This window comes from Chamaea fasciata, unplaced genomic scaffold (genome assembly GCF_029207755.1).
Source record: "Chamaea fasciata isolate MVZ Bird 193981 ecotype frontalis unplaced genomic scaffold, bChaFas1.0.hap1 SCAF_4, whole genome shotgun sequence".
Lineage (NCBI taxonomy): Eukaryota > Metazoa > Chordata > Aves > Passeriformes > Sylviidae > Chamaea > Chamaea fasciata.
Genome location: NW_027094089.1, coordinates 72,996,147 through 73,012,100, shown reverse-complemented (window position 1 = coordinate 73,012,100; position 15,954 = coordinate 72,996,147). Strand labels below are relative to the sequence as shown.

General features: G+C 51.6%; 2 protein-coding genes across 4 annotated transcripts; one reads left to right on the top strand and one right to left on the bottom strand.

The window, feature by feature from the left end:
• Positions 1-2,378: 2,378 nt before the first annotated feature.
• Positions 2,379-9,562, bottom strand: DCAF10 (DDB1 and CUL4 associated factor 10). Of its 2 annotated transcripts, none has more exons than XM_066181977.1 (7): positions 9,250-9,562; positions 8,544-8,657; positions 6,896-7,093; positions 6,122-6,324; positions 5,889-5,999; positions 4,510-4,655; positions 2,379-3,251 (listed from the first exon to the last, which is right to left on the bottom strand). In XM_066181977.1, exons 1-7 carry the CDS (start codon positions 9,549-9,551, stop codon positions 2,907-2,909), a joined length of 1,419 nt encoding a protein of 472 aa, XP_066038074.1. In that variant the 5' UTR covers positions 9,552-9,562; the 3' UTR covers positions 2,379-2,906. The 2 variants fall into 2 exon arrangements, with proteins under 2 accessions (XP_066038074.1, XP_066038075.1); XM_066181978.1 differs by having other exon boundaries at positions 2,379-3,275; positions 9,250-9,560.
• A 2,570-nt stretch (positions 9,563-12,132) lies between these two features.
• On the top strand, positions 12,133-15,561 carry TRMT10B (tRNA methyltransferase 10B). Of its 2 annotated transcripts, none has more exons than XM_066181981.1 (7): positions 12,133-12,333; positions 12,417-12,695; positions 12,850-13,002; positions 13,355-13,433; positions 13,737-13,804; positions 14,015-14,135; positions 14,902-15,561. In XM_066181981.1, exons 1-7 carry the CDS (start codon positions 12,169-12,171, stop codon positions 15,093-15,095), a joined length of 1,059 nt encoding a protein of 352 aa, XP_066038078.1. In that variant the 5' UTR covers positions 12,133-12,168; the 3' UTR covers positions 15,096-15,561. The 2 variants fall into 2 exon arrangements, with proteins under 2 accessions (XP_066038078.1, XP_066038077.1); XM_066181980.1 differs by having other exon boundaries at positions 14,012-14,135.
• The last annotated feature ends 393 nt before the right edge of the window (positions 15,562-15,954 follow it).

The following is a 15,954-nucleotide window of genomic DNA, read 5'->3' as shown; positions in this document are numbered from 1 at the left end:
GTGAACTTCACAGGTAAAACATGGTAAAGCCTTCATGGAAAACTTCCAAGTGTTGTTGTAAAGGACTAATCAATCGAATGACCAAAATCTAAGATTACCTACTTACTCTAATTCAAACTTATTACAAATGTCATCAGAAAAACTAAGTAACATTTCTACAGCATACAGGTACAGATTCTGTCATTTTATGCATCTGCTGGACACGCTACAAAAGCATCAAGGTGACCAAACCCCTCCACCATGTGAGCTGTCAGTCCTGGAGCCAGGCAGGGCCCATCAGCCAACCAACAGATGTCATCAAGGAGTGGTGACACATCTGTCCCTTTCGGGTAACGGTCCTTTATACAGAAAGGTGAGTGTCCAAAGCTCAGCACAATACTGGTGTAAAACACAGCGTATCATGAGGTAGAATTAAAAAGGTAACACTCAGTGCATATTCACAGGCATAGCATTACAGTCACTAGGGATCCACCAGTCTGAGGAGGTTCTGACAGGAAAAACAAAAAACAGCCTTGGAAACAGACAGACACCCAAGAACCACTTCGGTCCTGAAGGTGTTCCTTCACCTCCAAAACAAACACTATGCAAGCCCGTGAGAACTCTAAGATTCTCTCTCAAGTGTCCCTGTAGTCCCTTCCATGATGTGTAACGAAGCATTAAATAAGGTGAGAAAACTGCAGCCTGGCAGTGGGACAACAAACGCTTGGGGAAAAGCTCCCATAGGTCCAGGCAGGACCTGGGTTTTTTTTCCCCAAACAGCTTGGCCCATTACAAACTCCTTGTAGCCTTGCCTTTGCAGAAAAATCGTGTATCCCATGCCTGTCCCCAAGCCTCCTTCACTCCCACACTTCACTCCCAGGGTGTTGAACCACAGCCAAGGGAAATGCCCTGAGCTGCTTTAACAACTCAGTAGACCCACCTGCCCCACATGCAGGCTCAGGCCAGCAGAAGGGATGTTTGTCCTCAGATTACCAAACACACAAAACTGAAGGCTTTGTATTACCTAAGAAATTCTCCAAAAGAGGAAACTTGGGACTTTTTCTCCCATAATGCAGAGAAGGCTTAAGTTTCAATGATTTCTGCACCAACAACAGGGTATACTACCCACATAAATACAAAGCTACACGAGGGTCCTCAGGCTTACCTTTCCAGTTCTCTCACGTCCATAAATGTTGTCTTTATCCCCAAAAACGTTTTGCAAAAGGCTTTGCAAGAGTCAGCTTTGAACAACTGTGCTCCGTTGAGCCAGAGAGAGTGAACCTGAACACCAGCAGGTGACAGTCCTTTCAGGTAAAGTTCCCTGCTGAACTGAGTGTGTGATTGGTCTGCAAAACTTTAGTGAAATAGTAAAAACCCCCAATCCTGGAACATACAAGTAATGAGAATTTTATAAACTGATATGGATATACAAGACTGAAATACCTGTGCATTTACAAGGTTAGCTCTATTAACTTGAGGGCTGAAATCAGGCATTCATATTCTGGGCGTGACCATTGAATCACAGAATACCCTAAGCTGCAAGGGACCCACACGATCATCAGTCCCACCTCTGGCCCTGCACAGACATCCCAACAATCCCCTCTGTGCATCCCTGGGAGCAGTGTCCAAACACTCCTGGAGCTCTGGCAGCCTTGGGGTCGTGCCCATTTCCTGGGGAGCCTGGGCAGTGCCCAGCACCCTCTGGGGGAAGAACCTTTCCCTGACCTCCAGCCTGACCCTGCCTTGACACAGCTCCAGCCGTTCCCTGGGTGCTGTCCCTTGTCACAGAAGTGAGGAGATCGGTACCTGCCCCTCCACTGCCCCACAGTGTTCAAGAGCACAAAGAGATCTCATCTCAGATTCCTCCAAGCTGAACAAACTAAGTGATCTCAGCTGCTCCTCATATGGCTTCCCCTCCAGACCCTTTCACCAGAGTGAGCATTACAGTGTTTCATACCTGATGATAAGCCTGGTTAGATCCAGGTAGATCTCACTGTTGACAGATTTGCTTTTAATCCCCTCCCAAACCAACAGTATGTGTGAAGAAAGGCTCATTTGGCAATACCAGGGACACATCCAAATGAATTTCTCCCACAGCAAGAGTGCAGGCGAGGTGTGTGTGTGTGGAAAAACAGCCAGGTGGGAAATACCCAAAGATCAGCAGAAAGCCACCATGATTTAGATGTGGAATGATGTGGAAACCTGGCAGAGGAGGGACCAGTGCTGCCCTGCTGCACAAACCCAGACAGATCCAGGTTCTTCCTTAGTGCTGAGTGGCAGGCTCGAGGGGAGCTTGCCTCTGCAGAGGGTGAGCCTGGGTGACTTGCAGTGGTCCCTGCCAGCCTAAGCCAGACCATAACTCATTTTTCTAGCCAATGACAACCACATTAACATAGAAATGAAAGCAAAATTACTTTTTCTTTTTTTTCGGTTTGTTTTTGTTTTTGTTTTTGGTGAGAGTAACTAACCGTGTTGCTTATGTAGACAAGCAGCCCATTATCTAACTAATCACGACAGAGTTGCTTCAGAGACTGAAGAGGAAACAGAGGTGAGGCAGTCCAGCTCCTCTGGGACAGGAGGTACCTGGGCACCCTGCCCCTCTGTGTTGTTCCAAACAGCCCATTGGAGTTGTGCTGAAGGAAACAATCAAGTATCAGGGTACAAACACAGCAGGACAGCAGCCCGATGGCACAGGCTCAGCAGGAACAGAGGTCTGCTGGTGTGGCCGGGACACGGCGCAGGGCTGCAGGCTCACGGATGCAGGACCAGGATCTGCGTGGTGCTGGCCTGAAAAATCCTTCCATCATCACGTCCCGAGATCACGGTAACCGCGACCTCCTCTGGATTCAGAGATTTTGGAGAGAGCACACTTCCACTCCGCTGAAGTAAAACCCACGAACGTTCACCCACAGGAGCAGCTGCTGCGCCTAGAACTTTGGCTGGTAGAGGGAGACACGTCCGCTAAGGCACCCCGAGGCGATCTGACAGTGCGTGGGGGAGAACTTGGTGGTGAGCACCACGTCGTTGTGGGAGTACAGCGAGCGGATCTCGCGCAGGGGGCTGGCCTCCCGCGGCAGGCAGTCCACCAGCTCGCTGCAGTGCGCGTCGAAGCCCAGCAGGCGGATGCCGAAGCCGTGCGGGGATGAGATCATGCGGCCGTCGGGGCTGAAGCAGAGCTCCTTGATGTAGCCCCGGCCCACGTTGGCCTCCTCGATGCAGTGTGTCAGGCGCAGGGAGCAGCGCGGGGACACAGGGCGCACCGGGGCTCCTTCCTGGAATTCATAGACACAAGTCCACTAAAGGGAGAGGCAAAGAAAGGGACACTGAAAGAGAAGTAAAGCACTGCAAACACACATTCCCTCCCCCTGCACCTCAACAGGAGCTCAACAGTAGCTCATATGAACAGGTAATGGCACGGGACAGTGATGCTCCTGCTGATCTCCTTTTCAATGAGCACCCAGAGCAGGCCACTGCCTCAGCATCTCCGTCCCCGTGCACTATCCAAGCAAAGCAGCTGCCCAGCATTAAAGCTGCTATTTTAATTAAATGGGTGCTAGATTTAATCTTTCCAATCTAGGTTTCATCTGCAGAAAGCAAAGCCTAATCCTTTGCCAAAGCACCTTCTCTATTTTAGTAAATATTTAAATTAAACCTATAAAGTCAAATTCAGCTGACTGTAACTCAGAGCAGATCTGAGTATTTTATGCCTTTGACTTCAAAAGGAATGGAATCTTGAAACAAGCGATTTTTGAACAGATTTTTGAAGGTAGGTTATGAACAGCTCTACAGCCAAGTTTGTAATTTATGAGACACATTAAGGATCCCTGTCATCTTATTATTTCATCTCAAAACAAATGTTAAAAGAATCAATTTTTATATTGATGGATGAAATGTAATCAACACAAAGTTTATATTGTGTTGATCACATTTCAGCCCCAAGACAAGCATTCCTAGCTCTGTTTCATACATCCTTCTGAAAAAACCACAAGAGAAAAAATACCAATGAATATTAATAAAATAGAGTAAGGCAGATTCTAGGACTAAAAGAAATTATAACTCGGTCAATCATAAGTACTTACACAATGTAATATTTTGCATGTTACAAAAATTCTGTGTTGTATAGAAGCTTGATTGTTACAGATCAGCATTAAAATTTATAACCAATCTACTAAGCTTCCACTCAGCCCTCTACACTTGTGTAAAGGGTTACCATTACAGAGTGGTCTTCTTCAACAACAAAAATCCCAAACTAACACACAGAGACAAAAAAAAAAAAAAAATCCCACCAAAACCAAATGAATTTACATCAGCAATCAGAGTAACTAAACCATTTATTATTGGACAAGCACTACTGTCTATTGTTGATCAAGTTAGAGGAGGAGAATCTGCAGCTTGTAGCTGGTCTTATGACTTCCTGCATCAAGGAAAAGGCTTGAAGCAGGTTCTACCAGGAAGATCACTTAAATATATATATATATATATACATCTGACTGCAGATATTTTAATGAAGAACATGAGGTAATGTGTTACCTCCTGGTCATCTGTGTTGCTGGAGCACCGCAGTAGCGTGGCCCACCCCTTGGGGTGCAGCTGCAGTGATGTGATGCAGTTCCCGCGATCTCTTTCTCCAGGAACCTCTGGTGTTAACACCTCAAGGCTATTTCTAGGCGATCCCCCTGCAAGAGGAATTAACTGTGAGTCTCAGTGAAATCCACACATTGACCTTCACCTCTCTCATCAGTCCTGCTGCTGAAATGGGGTCACACCTGCGGCAGCTGCACATGGCTGCCAGGACAGACTGCACCATCAGGACAGGGAAACTCAAAGGGTTACAGGAACCCTGAGTTAAGACCCAGGGGCTCAGTCCTCACTTCACAGAGCTTCCGTTTTTGAAATTTGAGTGCCAACACCTGCATTGAACCAGCCCACACTGACATCTACATTAACCTTCCACACTTATGCTCTGTGTTAGCATTACAGCAAAATCTAAACAGAGTGAGGTTTTTATAAGAATTGCTGATTCTCAAAGTCGTATGATGTGCTCTCCAAATTCCTTCCAATGCTTGCTCAGCTTGGAGACTTTCTCTCTCCTTTCCCTCACCCCCAGGTAAATCACTCCCTGGCATCCAGGTAAGCCTCCTCTCAGCAGTGTACTTCAGCATCTCACAACCATGAGTAGCTAAAAACTAACATCATATTTCTTTGAAATTGCAAGGGGTGCACAAAGTATTCACCCATTTGCCAAGTTCACACTGATTCTCTGGATTTTTTCCTTAAAGATCATTCATATAAACTTAGTTCAAGGAAAAATGCAAGTAAAAGGAAGCACCTCTATGTAACAATAACGTATTGATGTAAAATACAGATCTTGTTACTTTTACCAGATTTCTCAGACATAAAACCTGATTAGATCCCCAGGCTTTCGTGTGCAATGAGATTTTATTGGCTTAACAGAAGTCTCAGCAACACCACTCTGTCGCTATGGGACACAAAAAGAACGTCAGGCACGTCATCAGGTCATCAGGGCAAAACGAGGAGCGTTTATTTTTCGACCTCCATTTCTATAGATTTTGGACAATGACCACGGATTGGACAAACGAGGTTGACACCTCTCCAACCACACTGGTCAAACTAGAAGTCCATCAGTTGTCCCTCCTCAAGAGAGGAATGATGAGCAAGAAGAACAGTTTACAATGGCATTACTTTAGTTTACATGAAAATCTGTGAGAAACTCCACTACAAAAACGCAAACATCAGAAGGCTGAAAAAGATCAGGGCAACACCATTTTTAAAAAACCACACGACAAAAAAGGAGTATTTCACTATTGTACTCTGGCTTCTTTTGGATACAGTAAATCAAAGTCCAGGATTTCTTTTCATTTATCTTTGTTTTAGTGATCTTTTCCTACCTTCTCGCTGTGAGGGCCGTGACAAGGTTTTCTCAGAGAGCGGCCCTGAGTTGTTCTGGTGACAGGGTGAACCCACAGCTCGAGGGCCAGAGGAAGCTGACGACGTTATGTCTGCAAACAGCACCAGACAGATGAGCCCACAGGTATCCCAGCACATGTGGGCTGCTGGCCAGGAGCACCCCACAAAACTTCCCAGCACAGGACCTGCCACAGACCGCCTCGCCAGCATTCACCTGAGCTCGATGTGGTCCTCCTGGCTCTTAAAATTGGGTAGCTGCCAACCTCTAAAGACTTGTTTAGATCAAGGTCATGCAAAATCAGAAGGTAACCAGAGGAGGTGGAGATCAGCATTTTGGAACAGTCTGGCGTCAGCCTCATTCGCATCAGAAAACGGGTGTGAAAAAACTTCTTGTGGGGACATCCATCCTCTGTGCACCTGGGCAGCAAGACAAGCACAGGAGGGGGTTGTGGTCAGCTCCAGCTCAAGGACCTGACTGTGTCCACAAGGGTCCAGGACATGCCCAGCATCACTCACTTTATTCACCCCAAAACCGTTTTATCGAGCACTGTCTTTATCCTACCTTTCATTTGAATGGGTGAAGTCACATATTCCTACAACTACAACGAGGACAGAACCTTCTTCGGAAGGAAGACCTATGTTTTGGCACATCAACAAGAGAATCACAGAGTCACAGAATTAGTAGGCTGGAAGAGACCTTCAAGATCATTAAAGGTCTCTTCCAACCAAGTAATTCTCTGATTCTGGACATCACCATCCAACCCATGCCCTAACACCTTAACAAGGTGAAAGAGGAGAAGCTCCTTTCTAGCCATTTACTATTACCAGAGAGGTCATGGAAGATCTTGGCAAGGGCTGTAAACTCCCAGTGTTTCAGAACACAGTGCAACCCCACTAAGGGAGGCACGATTTCCATCTTGTGCAGAAGGCCTGGTGTACCCGTCCTGGTTTGCTGCAGGAAGGCCATGGGGTGAGCACAGCCACGTACCTGTTGGTGTCCCAGATAATCACGTTTCCATCGAAGCCTGAGGTCACCAGTAACCTCGTGTTGGTGTCGTACTCAATGTTCTTGACCCAGCTGGTGTGGCCATGCAGAGTGCAGACTTTGGTGTTGAGCTTCCTCAGGTCCCAGAGCGCGATAGTCGTGTCGTCGGAGCACGTCGCAAACAGCCGGTTATCCAGGAACCTGGGGCAGGAGGGAAACGCTGTGGTGTTCAGGGCTGTCTGCACAGCAAACGGGCTGCAGCACAGGTGTAAGCTAACACAGAGACAAGAGGGCAGCCACAAACAAAACCCCTCAAAACTTAATGCAGAATATGTGCCAGTGAAAGCTCCACTAAAAGCAGAAATGTTGGGACACGAACCAGCAGTGTCTCTGCAGCAGCAAACAAGCACACGCAGAGGCACAGCAGAAGTTTGGTTTGGGGTTTTTTTACGGGGCTTGTCTGTCAATGAATTCTGTGCAAATCACACAAGAGCCTAACCACCAGAGGAGCATGTGATCAGACAGAACCCCCACAGCCAGTATGTTCCCCCTCTGGACAGCACTCAGCTCACTGAGGCTAGGAAATAAACTGAATAAATGGAGTCTAGAGTTTACTGAAGCAAACAAGGCTTTTCAAAAACACCAAGTGAAGATGAGACCTTGTTTGAGAACACACCAACAACAAGTTACTTGGTTCAGTGAGAAAATTAACGGATGAAATCACTGAGTTTGCACTATGTAGATCAAAGGTGAGCACCACTGGAATTCAGGCATGGCTTTCCTTTCAGAAGGACAAGGCATGCTGGTTTAGGTTTCGAATTCATTCAATGAAGGCACTCAGTTAAGAAAAGCCCTGCCTGAGCTAAAAGGAACAAGACACCCATCCAAAAAACACAAACAAAAAATCCTTTTAGCCTAGAGCTACACCATGTAAAAGCAGCTACAATCGTGAAAATTGAACTACTAACTATCATGGGAAAAATCCCAAACTTTGCTAAATAGTAAGCATTTTTGATGCTCACTAGAAGGAACTTCTGCAGTGCTACAGTGACAGAAATTCTGCTCATTAACCTGAATAAGGCTCCAGGTAATGCTGTAGAAACTGTGTGCAGAACAAAGTTCAATTCCTTTGTGTCAGACACACATTTTAATCCAGCTTTCCTGATGGACATCCAGCTGATATAAAACATAAGTTTTTTGTAAAAAGGACAACCAGCTTGTAAAAACCACCAACTTATCTGACAAACATGGCACCCCACATCGCATTTGGCTGTTCTGAGTGAAAATGTTCTACAGTTTTCTTGAGTTTTTTTGTTTGGGTTTAGTTCTTGGTTGAAGTTTTTTGCTGTTGTGTAGTTAGCTGTTGTTTTGGGGTTTTGGAGTGGGTTTTTTTGCTCTGAGAATCTGAGTGAAGAGCAGCTGCAATGTTGTTAGAAGATACCTTAAATTCACACCTCAAAATCTATTCCCAAAACTAGAGCAGCTTAAACCCCCTGAATTTAAAAGATAAAATACTACATGATAAAAATAGTGATGGATTTAGACTCCTGCTCTTGCTATTTCCAGCTCTATCCCAAGAAAGCAGCGGAGGATTTAAACTATAATGCCTAAGTATAGGCTGAGTTATGTCAAAACGTCCCTCCTGACCTACCTGATGTTATTTACACAGTCTTCATGAGCTTCAGAGAGAGTCTTGATGTGCTTTGAAGATATTGGGTCAAAGAGCAGGACTTCAGTTTGTTCACAGGCGACAGTCAGCACTGACCTGCAGGGAGCAGAACAGAAAACCCCATGTTTGTGTTGGGTTTTGCCCTCCAGCAGGTGCCTGTCATGCCACAGATTCCCTGTGTCACCTGGTCCCTCTGCCCACCTTCTGCCCACACCCTCCAGGGGTTCTGCAACAGAAAAAGTAACGTTGAATCAAAGGTTTATCTCCAATATCTATTTGCCCTTTGGCAAACCAGTCGGGGTTTTTCACTAAAACCTTGCAAAATACAGATTTAGCATCACCGAGGGGACCCTCGGTACCAGCGGGGGCCGGGCATTCGTTAGCAGGATTGTCATCCCCGGCCCCTCTCCTCCTGGAGAGGGAGACTCCCTGCTCCACCCAGGTGAGATGGGAGGAGCACAGGATGACACCTCACGTCAGGTACTTGCCCCACTTATTTAAACCACAGCCCAGGGGTGCTGCTGATGTAAACAGCGATGATAGCTGGTCACCAGAACGGTCCCTGCGCCTCCGGATCCCCGGGCACACTTGGATGGGCACCCTCGGGCACACCGAGCCGGGGAGCCCCGGCACACCGCTACCGGGAGCCCCGGGTGGGCACACTCGGGCGGGGATCCTGGGCACCTACCCGTCGGGCGAGTACTCGAGGTTGAACACAGCGCCGTGCGTGCGGGTGCTGAGGGACACGGAGTCCGCGGGCTGGATGGCGCCGTACAGCCCGGTCATGGCGCCGAACGTGTCCCGCGCCGGGTCCACGGCGGCCCCGCGGCCCAGGCAGCGCCCGCGCAGCCACGCGAAGAGCCCGCCGGGGGCGACGGGCCCCGGGTCGGCGGGGTCGCTGTGGCGCGGGGGCTCCGGGTCCGGCCCTGGGTCCGGCCCTGGGTCCAGCCCCGGCTCCGGCCCCGGCTCCGGCCCCGGGCCCTTGCTCATGGCGGCGGCGGCGCCGGCCCACGTCCGCCCCCTACCGGCCGTCCCGCGCCACTGCGCCTGCGCGGCCCCGCCCCTGTCGGCGCCGGAGCTGCGTCTGCGCGGGTCGGCTCCAGGCCCCGCCCACATCGGTCACGTGTTCACCGCCGCACGTGCCGGCGGCCCGTCAGGCTCGGCCCCGCCGCCCTCGCGGAGCGGCGGCCTCGGCTCCGGCCCTGCGGCTGTCACCGCGTCATTGCCTGCCCTGCTGTTTTCAGGGAAAGGGACCGCCGTCCTGAGAGGGCTTTGCTGTCCGCCCGGAGCCACGGGAGCCTGGGGGATCGCCAGCACCGGCTCCAGACGGAGGGAACAGCTGTGCCTCGGGCTGCTCGGCGTGAGAACTTGAGATATAGCTGCAAACGAGGTTGAGTACTAATTAACAGAAAAGAGATGTAGTGTACAACCAGTTAATGCTGATGTCTTTGTACAGTGTGTAAACAGTTTTGATGGACGGCGAGCAGCGTTTTGTAGGAACCACCCAGCTCTCGCTCTGAGCAAACTAGAAAGGATAAAAAACCAGGCTGAGCCCCGAATAACTCACTTGGGTGTGTGAATGGGGGCTGTGCCCTGGGGTACGAGCAGCCGGTGGTGGGGTCAGCTCCTCCATCCCCGAGCCTGGGCTCCCCCCGGCCCTGGCCCAGCACCCTTTGCCCTCTTAAAGACAATTAGCAGCAATTTTTTTCCTAAACTACCCAGGAAAGGTCAGGGTCCCTCCTCCCCACAAAAGTCACTGCTTTAGTGGATTGAGAACAGTTTTCCTTAAGTTTTTATAAACATACTGACATAATTTTCTAAACACATTAAATGTCAATATGGTTCTTTAAGCAGGGTGTTCTGAGAGCATGGAAGACTCTAGCAAAACCTCGTTGGCAAAAACAGGGTCTGGAGAGGCCTCCTTAGTCTGGTCCAGTGCAGGAAGTGCAGGATACATGCCAGCGAGGATGGGATCCATAACAGTCCCAGGCTTCAGGTCCAACGGCAGGACCAGCCCCTCCTCTGGGGTCTGTTTCATGCTGGGAGTGTCACTCTGATCTCTGTCTTATCCCCAAAATGTTCCCTCTGTCCCATGCAGATTAACTCCGTTTTCTTCCAAAATATTCTTTGTCCATTCTGTGTCACCTTAGGTCTTACCCCAAAGTTTTCTCTACCTGTGTACTATTGACTGCTTCACTTTTGCCTCAAAATTGCCAGCCCAATCTTGAATCTGCCTCATTCCTGGGGACTTGCTAAGACATGTGGGGTCCTGACCCTGGTCACCAGAGAGAGACTTGCCGCAGTCATGGGAAGCCGAGAGATGACACAGGGGGGCCACACCAGGGTCTGGGACCAGGTGGAGGGACATTCTTGGAACCCCAGCTTGTTCATGGAGAAACCAGCTGAGAACTGCAGCAACACCCAGCACAGAGGGTGGCATTAATGCTCTGGTCTTGGAGAACAGTTTCTTAACAGAGCAGTTCTGGGGAATGTAAAATGTACTCCTGAGAGTGCCTCAGGGAAATACAGATGCTCTCCTAAGAAACAAAATACGAGTCAGTGTTGCAGCTAACCCCGTGGGTGAGAGACACAACTCCCTGGCCTCATGGAACCAGGCCATCCATCCTGCAAACACACCACAGGATTTCCAATACAGGAGTTCCTATCCTGTGGTTTCCAAGAAGTGTTGTTCGCCTCAGTGCCCAGTCAGGTTTGTGCTGGACCTGACTGGACATCCTGGTTTGCACTGGGGTTGGGTTCGTTATTTCCTGAGGGGTGCAGTGCCATGTTCTGCATCCAAGGTGAGGATAATGCTCATCACATGTGGATGTTGTGGCTGCTGCTGGGCAGTCCTGACCCTGCCAAGGGCTTTTCAGCTTCTTCTCTGCCCTGATAGCAACCCAGCCAAGAGGCTACAGCCAAGACAGCTGATCCCAGCTGGGTCAGCTTTTATTTAAATCCCCTCCTCTTACGTTTCCCCGTTTTACATACTGAGCATAATGCCTTACGGTGCGGGATGCAGATCTCCGGGCCATCAGAGCTCTCTGGGGGCGCTGCTGCTCATGCCCTGGCCAGTTATCAGTTTCGACAATTCCAGCCAGAAGGTTGTGCTGGTCATGCAATTCTTCCACTTTTTCCAAATCAGAAGTAATTTTTTGGTATTCAGTGGCTATCCAAATTCCATTAGTTATCTAAATTCCATCTGCTTACCTCCACAGACACAGTATAATGGACAGAAAAGGAAGAATAAGGATAAAAGAATTAGAATACACAAAACAAGCGGTACACGATGGAGGATGGAGGAGCATCCCTGGGAAGTTGTCCCAGACTGACCAGGCCTGTGGCGTCTGTTGTGTGAACTATTGACTCAACACAGCGACAAACAGGGAAACCACCTCACGACGAAACTTTTGGGGGAGCGCGCGAAACACTTAGTGCCGCTGGTAGCCGAGACGCCCCTCACGGACCGGCACCGGAGCCGACCTGCTTGGCGGGAGAACGGGCCCCGGGAGCAGCGGGCTCGGCGGGGAAGCTGTCGGCTCGCCCGGGCGGTGCCGCACCGCGGGGGGACCCGACCCGGGCCCGCCCCTTCCGCGCCAGCGGCGGGATGGAGGCCGGGTTGGCGGCGGCCCCGGTGGCGGCGGCAGCGGAGGCGGCGAGCGAGGCGGAGGCGGCGGTGGTGGCCGAGGTGCTGCGGCTGCTGCGGATCGAGCCCTCGGCCGCGGGCGATTCCAGCGTGGGACGGGCGGACGGCGCGGCAGGGCCGTGCTCGGTGCGTGTGGCGGGGCCGCGCTCGGTGCTCGGTGCGTGCCGCGCCGGGCCCCGCTGAGCGCCGTGCCCGCTTCCTTTCCGCAGAGAAACGCGCTGCGGAAGCGGCGGCGCTGGCAGCGCGTTCTCGCCGCCCGGCGCGGGAAGCGGCGGCAGGAGCGGCAGCGCCGCCGGGCACGGCGAGCTGCGGCGGACGGGGGCGGCCCGAGACCGGCGCTGGGCAGCGGCCCCGCCGGGCCCATGCCGCCCTCGCTCCGCTGCGGGAGGGTCCCGGCTGCCCTGGCCACGGAGCGGCTGCTGGAGGCGCGGGCGGCGGGGCCGCGGCTGTGCGTGGACCTCGGCGTGGGCGGCAGCATGACCGAGAAGGTGCGGGGGTCCCGGGCGCTCCTCGGGGCTTTGCTTGGGGGTCCCGGACAGGCTGCGCTCCACGTGTGCCCGTCCCAGCTGCGGGAGGGGCACCGGGAGTTTGCCTGGACCGCCGGCCCCAGGCGCGGGGTGACCGTCCCGCTCTGTCCCCAAGGAGAGTGGCCGCCTCGCCTCCCAGATCCGGAGGCTCTACGGGGCGAACCGCCGCGCGGCTCGGCCCTTCTGGCTGTGCCTGACGGAATTCGCGGCGGGGACGCCGATCTATGAGCAGTGCTTCCGCATGAACGACGGCTTCGCTGGATACCTGGTGAGGGTCTGGCGCGGGATAGGGGGAGAGCTCAGCCCTGTGCTCTGCATCTTTTTTAGAATTAGTCAGTTGTTACTGCTCTCCCTTTCTCAAAGCACCCCGAGGACTTTTGATGAGGAGAAAATGTAATGGAGTTTTTAGGTGTGTTGATCAGTTCCCAGAACAGAAACACTGTCCAAAAAGAAGAACCCCAGGTCACTGGTGGTCTGTAGGACCTACAAGACTTATAGCAGTTTGTATGTCCAGAGCAGTAGTGTCAGTCCTGGGATATCTCTGTGTCTGGGAGGGGGTTTTGTTCTGGGAGATGTACCTTAGACTAATGGGCTGCTTCACTCTATCTTGTGTTCTTGAGATGGATACAACTCCAGAGAGTTACCTGGACCTGTTTCCTTTGGAGGCCATTGTTTATCTCACTCCTGACTCTGAAAACGGTAAATACTTGACATGCTTTAGGCAAGAGAGAACCAGGGTAAAAAGTTGACTTATAGAACTTTCTTTTTGAGGCCATTCCATGCTTCAGGCAAGTTGTTCCTCACATGGGCTGTCTCACATTGTATGAGACGTGCTGTGTGCTCAGATCTGGTGCTGGTGGGACCTGTGTGCTCCCAGGCCACAGTCCCCAGGGTGAGGAGGCTCTCCCCACTGCTGTGCTTGGGAGTGGGGTCTGCTGGGAGAGCACTGTCCTGCAGGATTGACTGCATGTGGTGGTGAGCCAGTGCATGTCCTGTTTCTAGTCCTTGAAGACATCGATCCGGACAAGGTGTATGTGCTGGGAGGGCTGGTGGATGAGAGCATTCACAAGGTGCGTGGTGCCTGCCCCATGAGCAGAGACAGTGCTGTGACTGCCTCCACCATCCCTTTTTCCTCAAATTCTGCCTGGAGCCAGCAGCGAGCTGGGAGAGGCTGCAGCAGTGTGGGTGCTGCAAGCCCCAGGGCAGGTTTTGGCTTTGTGGCTGCTCAGGGCACGTGTGTGAGGCCGTGTGTCAGCATGTCTCCGTGTCCCCTGCAGCAGCTGACCCTGCGGAGGGCACGAGAGCAGTGCTTGCAGACAGCCCGGCTCCCCATCCGCGAGTACATGGTGAAAGTCCCCAATTCCAGGAACTACCACTCCGAGACACTGGCCATCAACCAGGGTGAGGGGCTGCATGGGGGCTGGAGGGTCACACGGGAGTCTGGTGTGATCCAAAAGTTGTGTGTCATCCCCTGCTCCCGGGAAGCTATGCATGAGGCAGGGGACAGTCGGGTGGAGGGGTGCTGGGGGGCTGCTGTTGGGGCAGGCCACCGAGGGACGGGACTTTGGAGGCCTGTGCCACCTCAGCCAAGTCTGACAATGGCAGGGAGGGGTGTTGGTGTCCTGTACCCCCATGGGCTGGTACACCTGGTCACAGCAGAGGATGTGCTTGTGTTCCTTCACATCTGCTAGATGAATGTCTCTCTATTGGTGACTGCAGAGGGGCTCATGACCCACACCAGCTCCTCAAAGTGTTTACTCCTGATATGAAGATTGTGTTTCCCCTCCATGGACACAAGGCAGAGAAACTGGCTGGGGGCTCTATGTGGCCACGGGGTGGGGTCTCCATGCCTGGGAGTGATAATGGGAGCACAGCAGGTGTGGCTCACTACGGGAGTACACTGGCAGGTGGCACGTCAGCCAAAACAGTGGTGGGGCAACTCTAGTTGACACAGCCACTGATTTGCCCAGAGCTCCCTGAAGTCCTTTCCAAAATATCTATCTGCCCCTAGGTAAGCTGCCTCAAGCACCAGCTCATCAGGTGTTAAGCAGGGGACCTTCTCTGGGTCAGCTGTCATCACCTTCCTTGTGTTCAGTGGGTGTGTGTAGAGCTGCTGGCACCATTGTCACAGCATGTGTGTGACTCAGCATCTCTCTGCTCCTGACAGTCTTTGATGTCCTGTCCACCTACTACGAGACGCGGAGCTGGCCAGCTGCTCTGAGGGCTGGAGTTTCTTCCGGAAAAGGCTACATGCTACCGGATACAGCGGAACAGGTGGAAACACCCCAGTGCGCCACTGCTGACCAAGAGAACTCTTTATTTTCTGGTGAGGAGCTACACAGGCAGGAAGCACCAGCGTGAATGTGCACAGGAGACGGCTGTTTCCAGCAGTGTGAGGACTTTGTTGGAGCAATACCTTCTACCTCAGGAATGTGGTGCTGGAGATCCCCCATGCCCCTGAGCAGGAAAGAAAAGCTGGTGGAGCCTGGTATCAAGTGAAAACTGACAGGAATTCAGTTTTGCTTCTTTGCAGCTGATTGTTTGTGACTCCTGCACCTACACTTGTTCTGGGATGTGGGGGAGAGCTTTAAGGTATTTTCTTCATTTTATTGAAATAGAGAGTAAGGTGCGGTTAGGATTGCAAAGCTTATGGGCAAGGAAGATCCCCTACCATGGGGCAGGACAGTGTTGCTCCTGCAGGAGATAGCGGGATGAGGAGCAGCTCCCAAGGGCACTGTATTCCAACAGCTTAAACCCAGTGAAGACTTGGTGAGTTGTTGAAGCCTTTGGCTAGTTGTATGCATCTAATATAAAATAAAAGGTTTAGATCCCCATTGTGTCCATACAGTTACTGATGAGTGGTACCTCATCCACCTGACACACACAGGTCCCTGACCCCCATGTCCCTGCTGGGAGGTACCTGGGCTTGGCTATGCCCTGCACAGAGCAGTGTCACATGCCACAGCCACAGCAGGAAGTGTGTTTGGTGCAGCTGAGTCCATACATTACCCCAGCCATTGCTGCCAAAAGAGCCCTAAAATCTCATGGCCAGTGGCAGCAGGACCTGAAGGTCATCTGAGGTAAGTTTGGTTGTTTCCATTCCTCTCTCACAGCAAGACCCTTTCACAGCCCTGGGGCTTGTGTCCAAGTGGGTGTGACAGTGGGTCTGCAGGAGTAGTTGGGGGCTGTTGTGGTTTAACCTAAGCCAGGGGTTAACCTG

What these genes read in the sequence shown, in the direction of transcription:
- DCAF10 (XM_066181978.1), bottom strand. Translation starts at nt 9,551, where the DNA reads ATGAGCAAGGGCCCGGGGCCGGAGCCGGGGCCGGAGCCGGGGCTGGAC. An exon ending in GACTGTGTAAATAACATCAG is followed by an intron (nt 7,094 to 8,543) that starts GTAGGTCAGGAG and finishes CTCCTGCCCCAG; the next exon opens with GTTCCTGGATAACCGGCTGT. An exon ending in GAGGACCACATCGAGCTCAG is followed by an intron (nt 6,000 to 6,121) that starts GTGAATGCTGGC and finishes TGCTGTTTGCAG; the next exon opens with ACATAACGTCGTCAGCTTCC.
- TRMT10B (XM_066181980.1), top strand. Translation starts at nt 12,169, where the DNA reads ATGGAGGCCGGGTTGGCGGCGGCCCCGGTGGCGGCGGCAGCGGAGGCG. An exon ending in ACGGCTTCGCTGGATACCTG is followed by an intron (nt 13,003 to 13,354) that starts GTGAGGGTCTGG and finishes TGTGTTCTTGAG; the next exon opens with ATGGATACAACTCCAGAGAG. An exon ending in TGGATGAGAGCATTCACAAG is followed by an intron (nt 13,805 to 14,011) that starts GTGCGTGGTGCC and finishes TGTCCCCTGCAG; the next exon opens with CAGCTGACCCTGCGGAGGGC.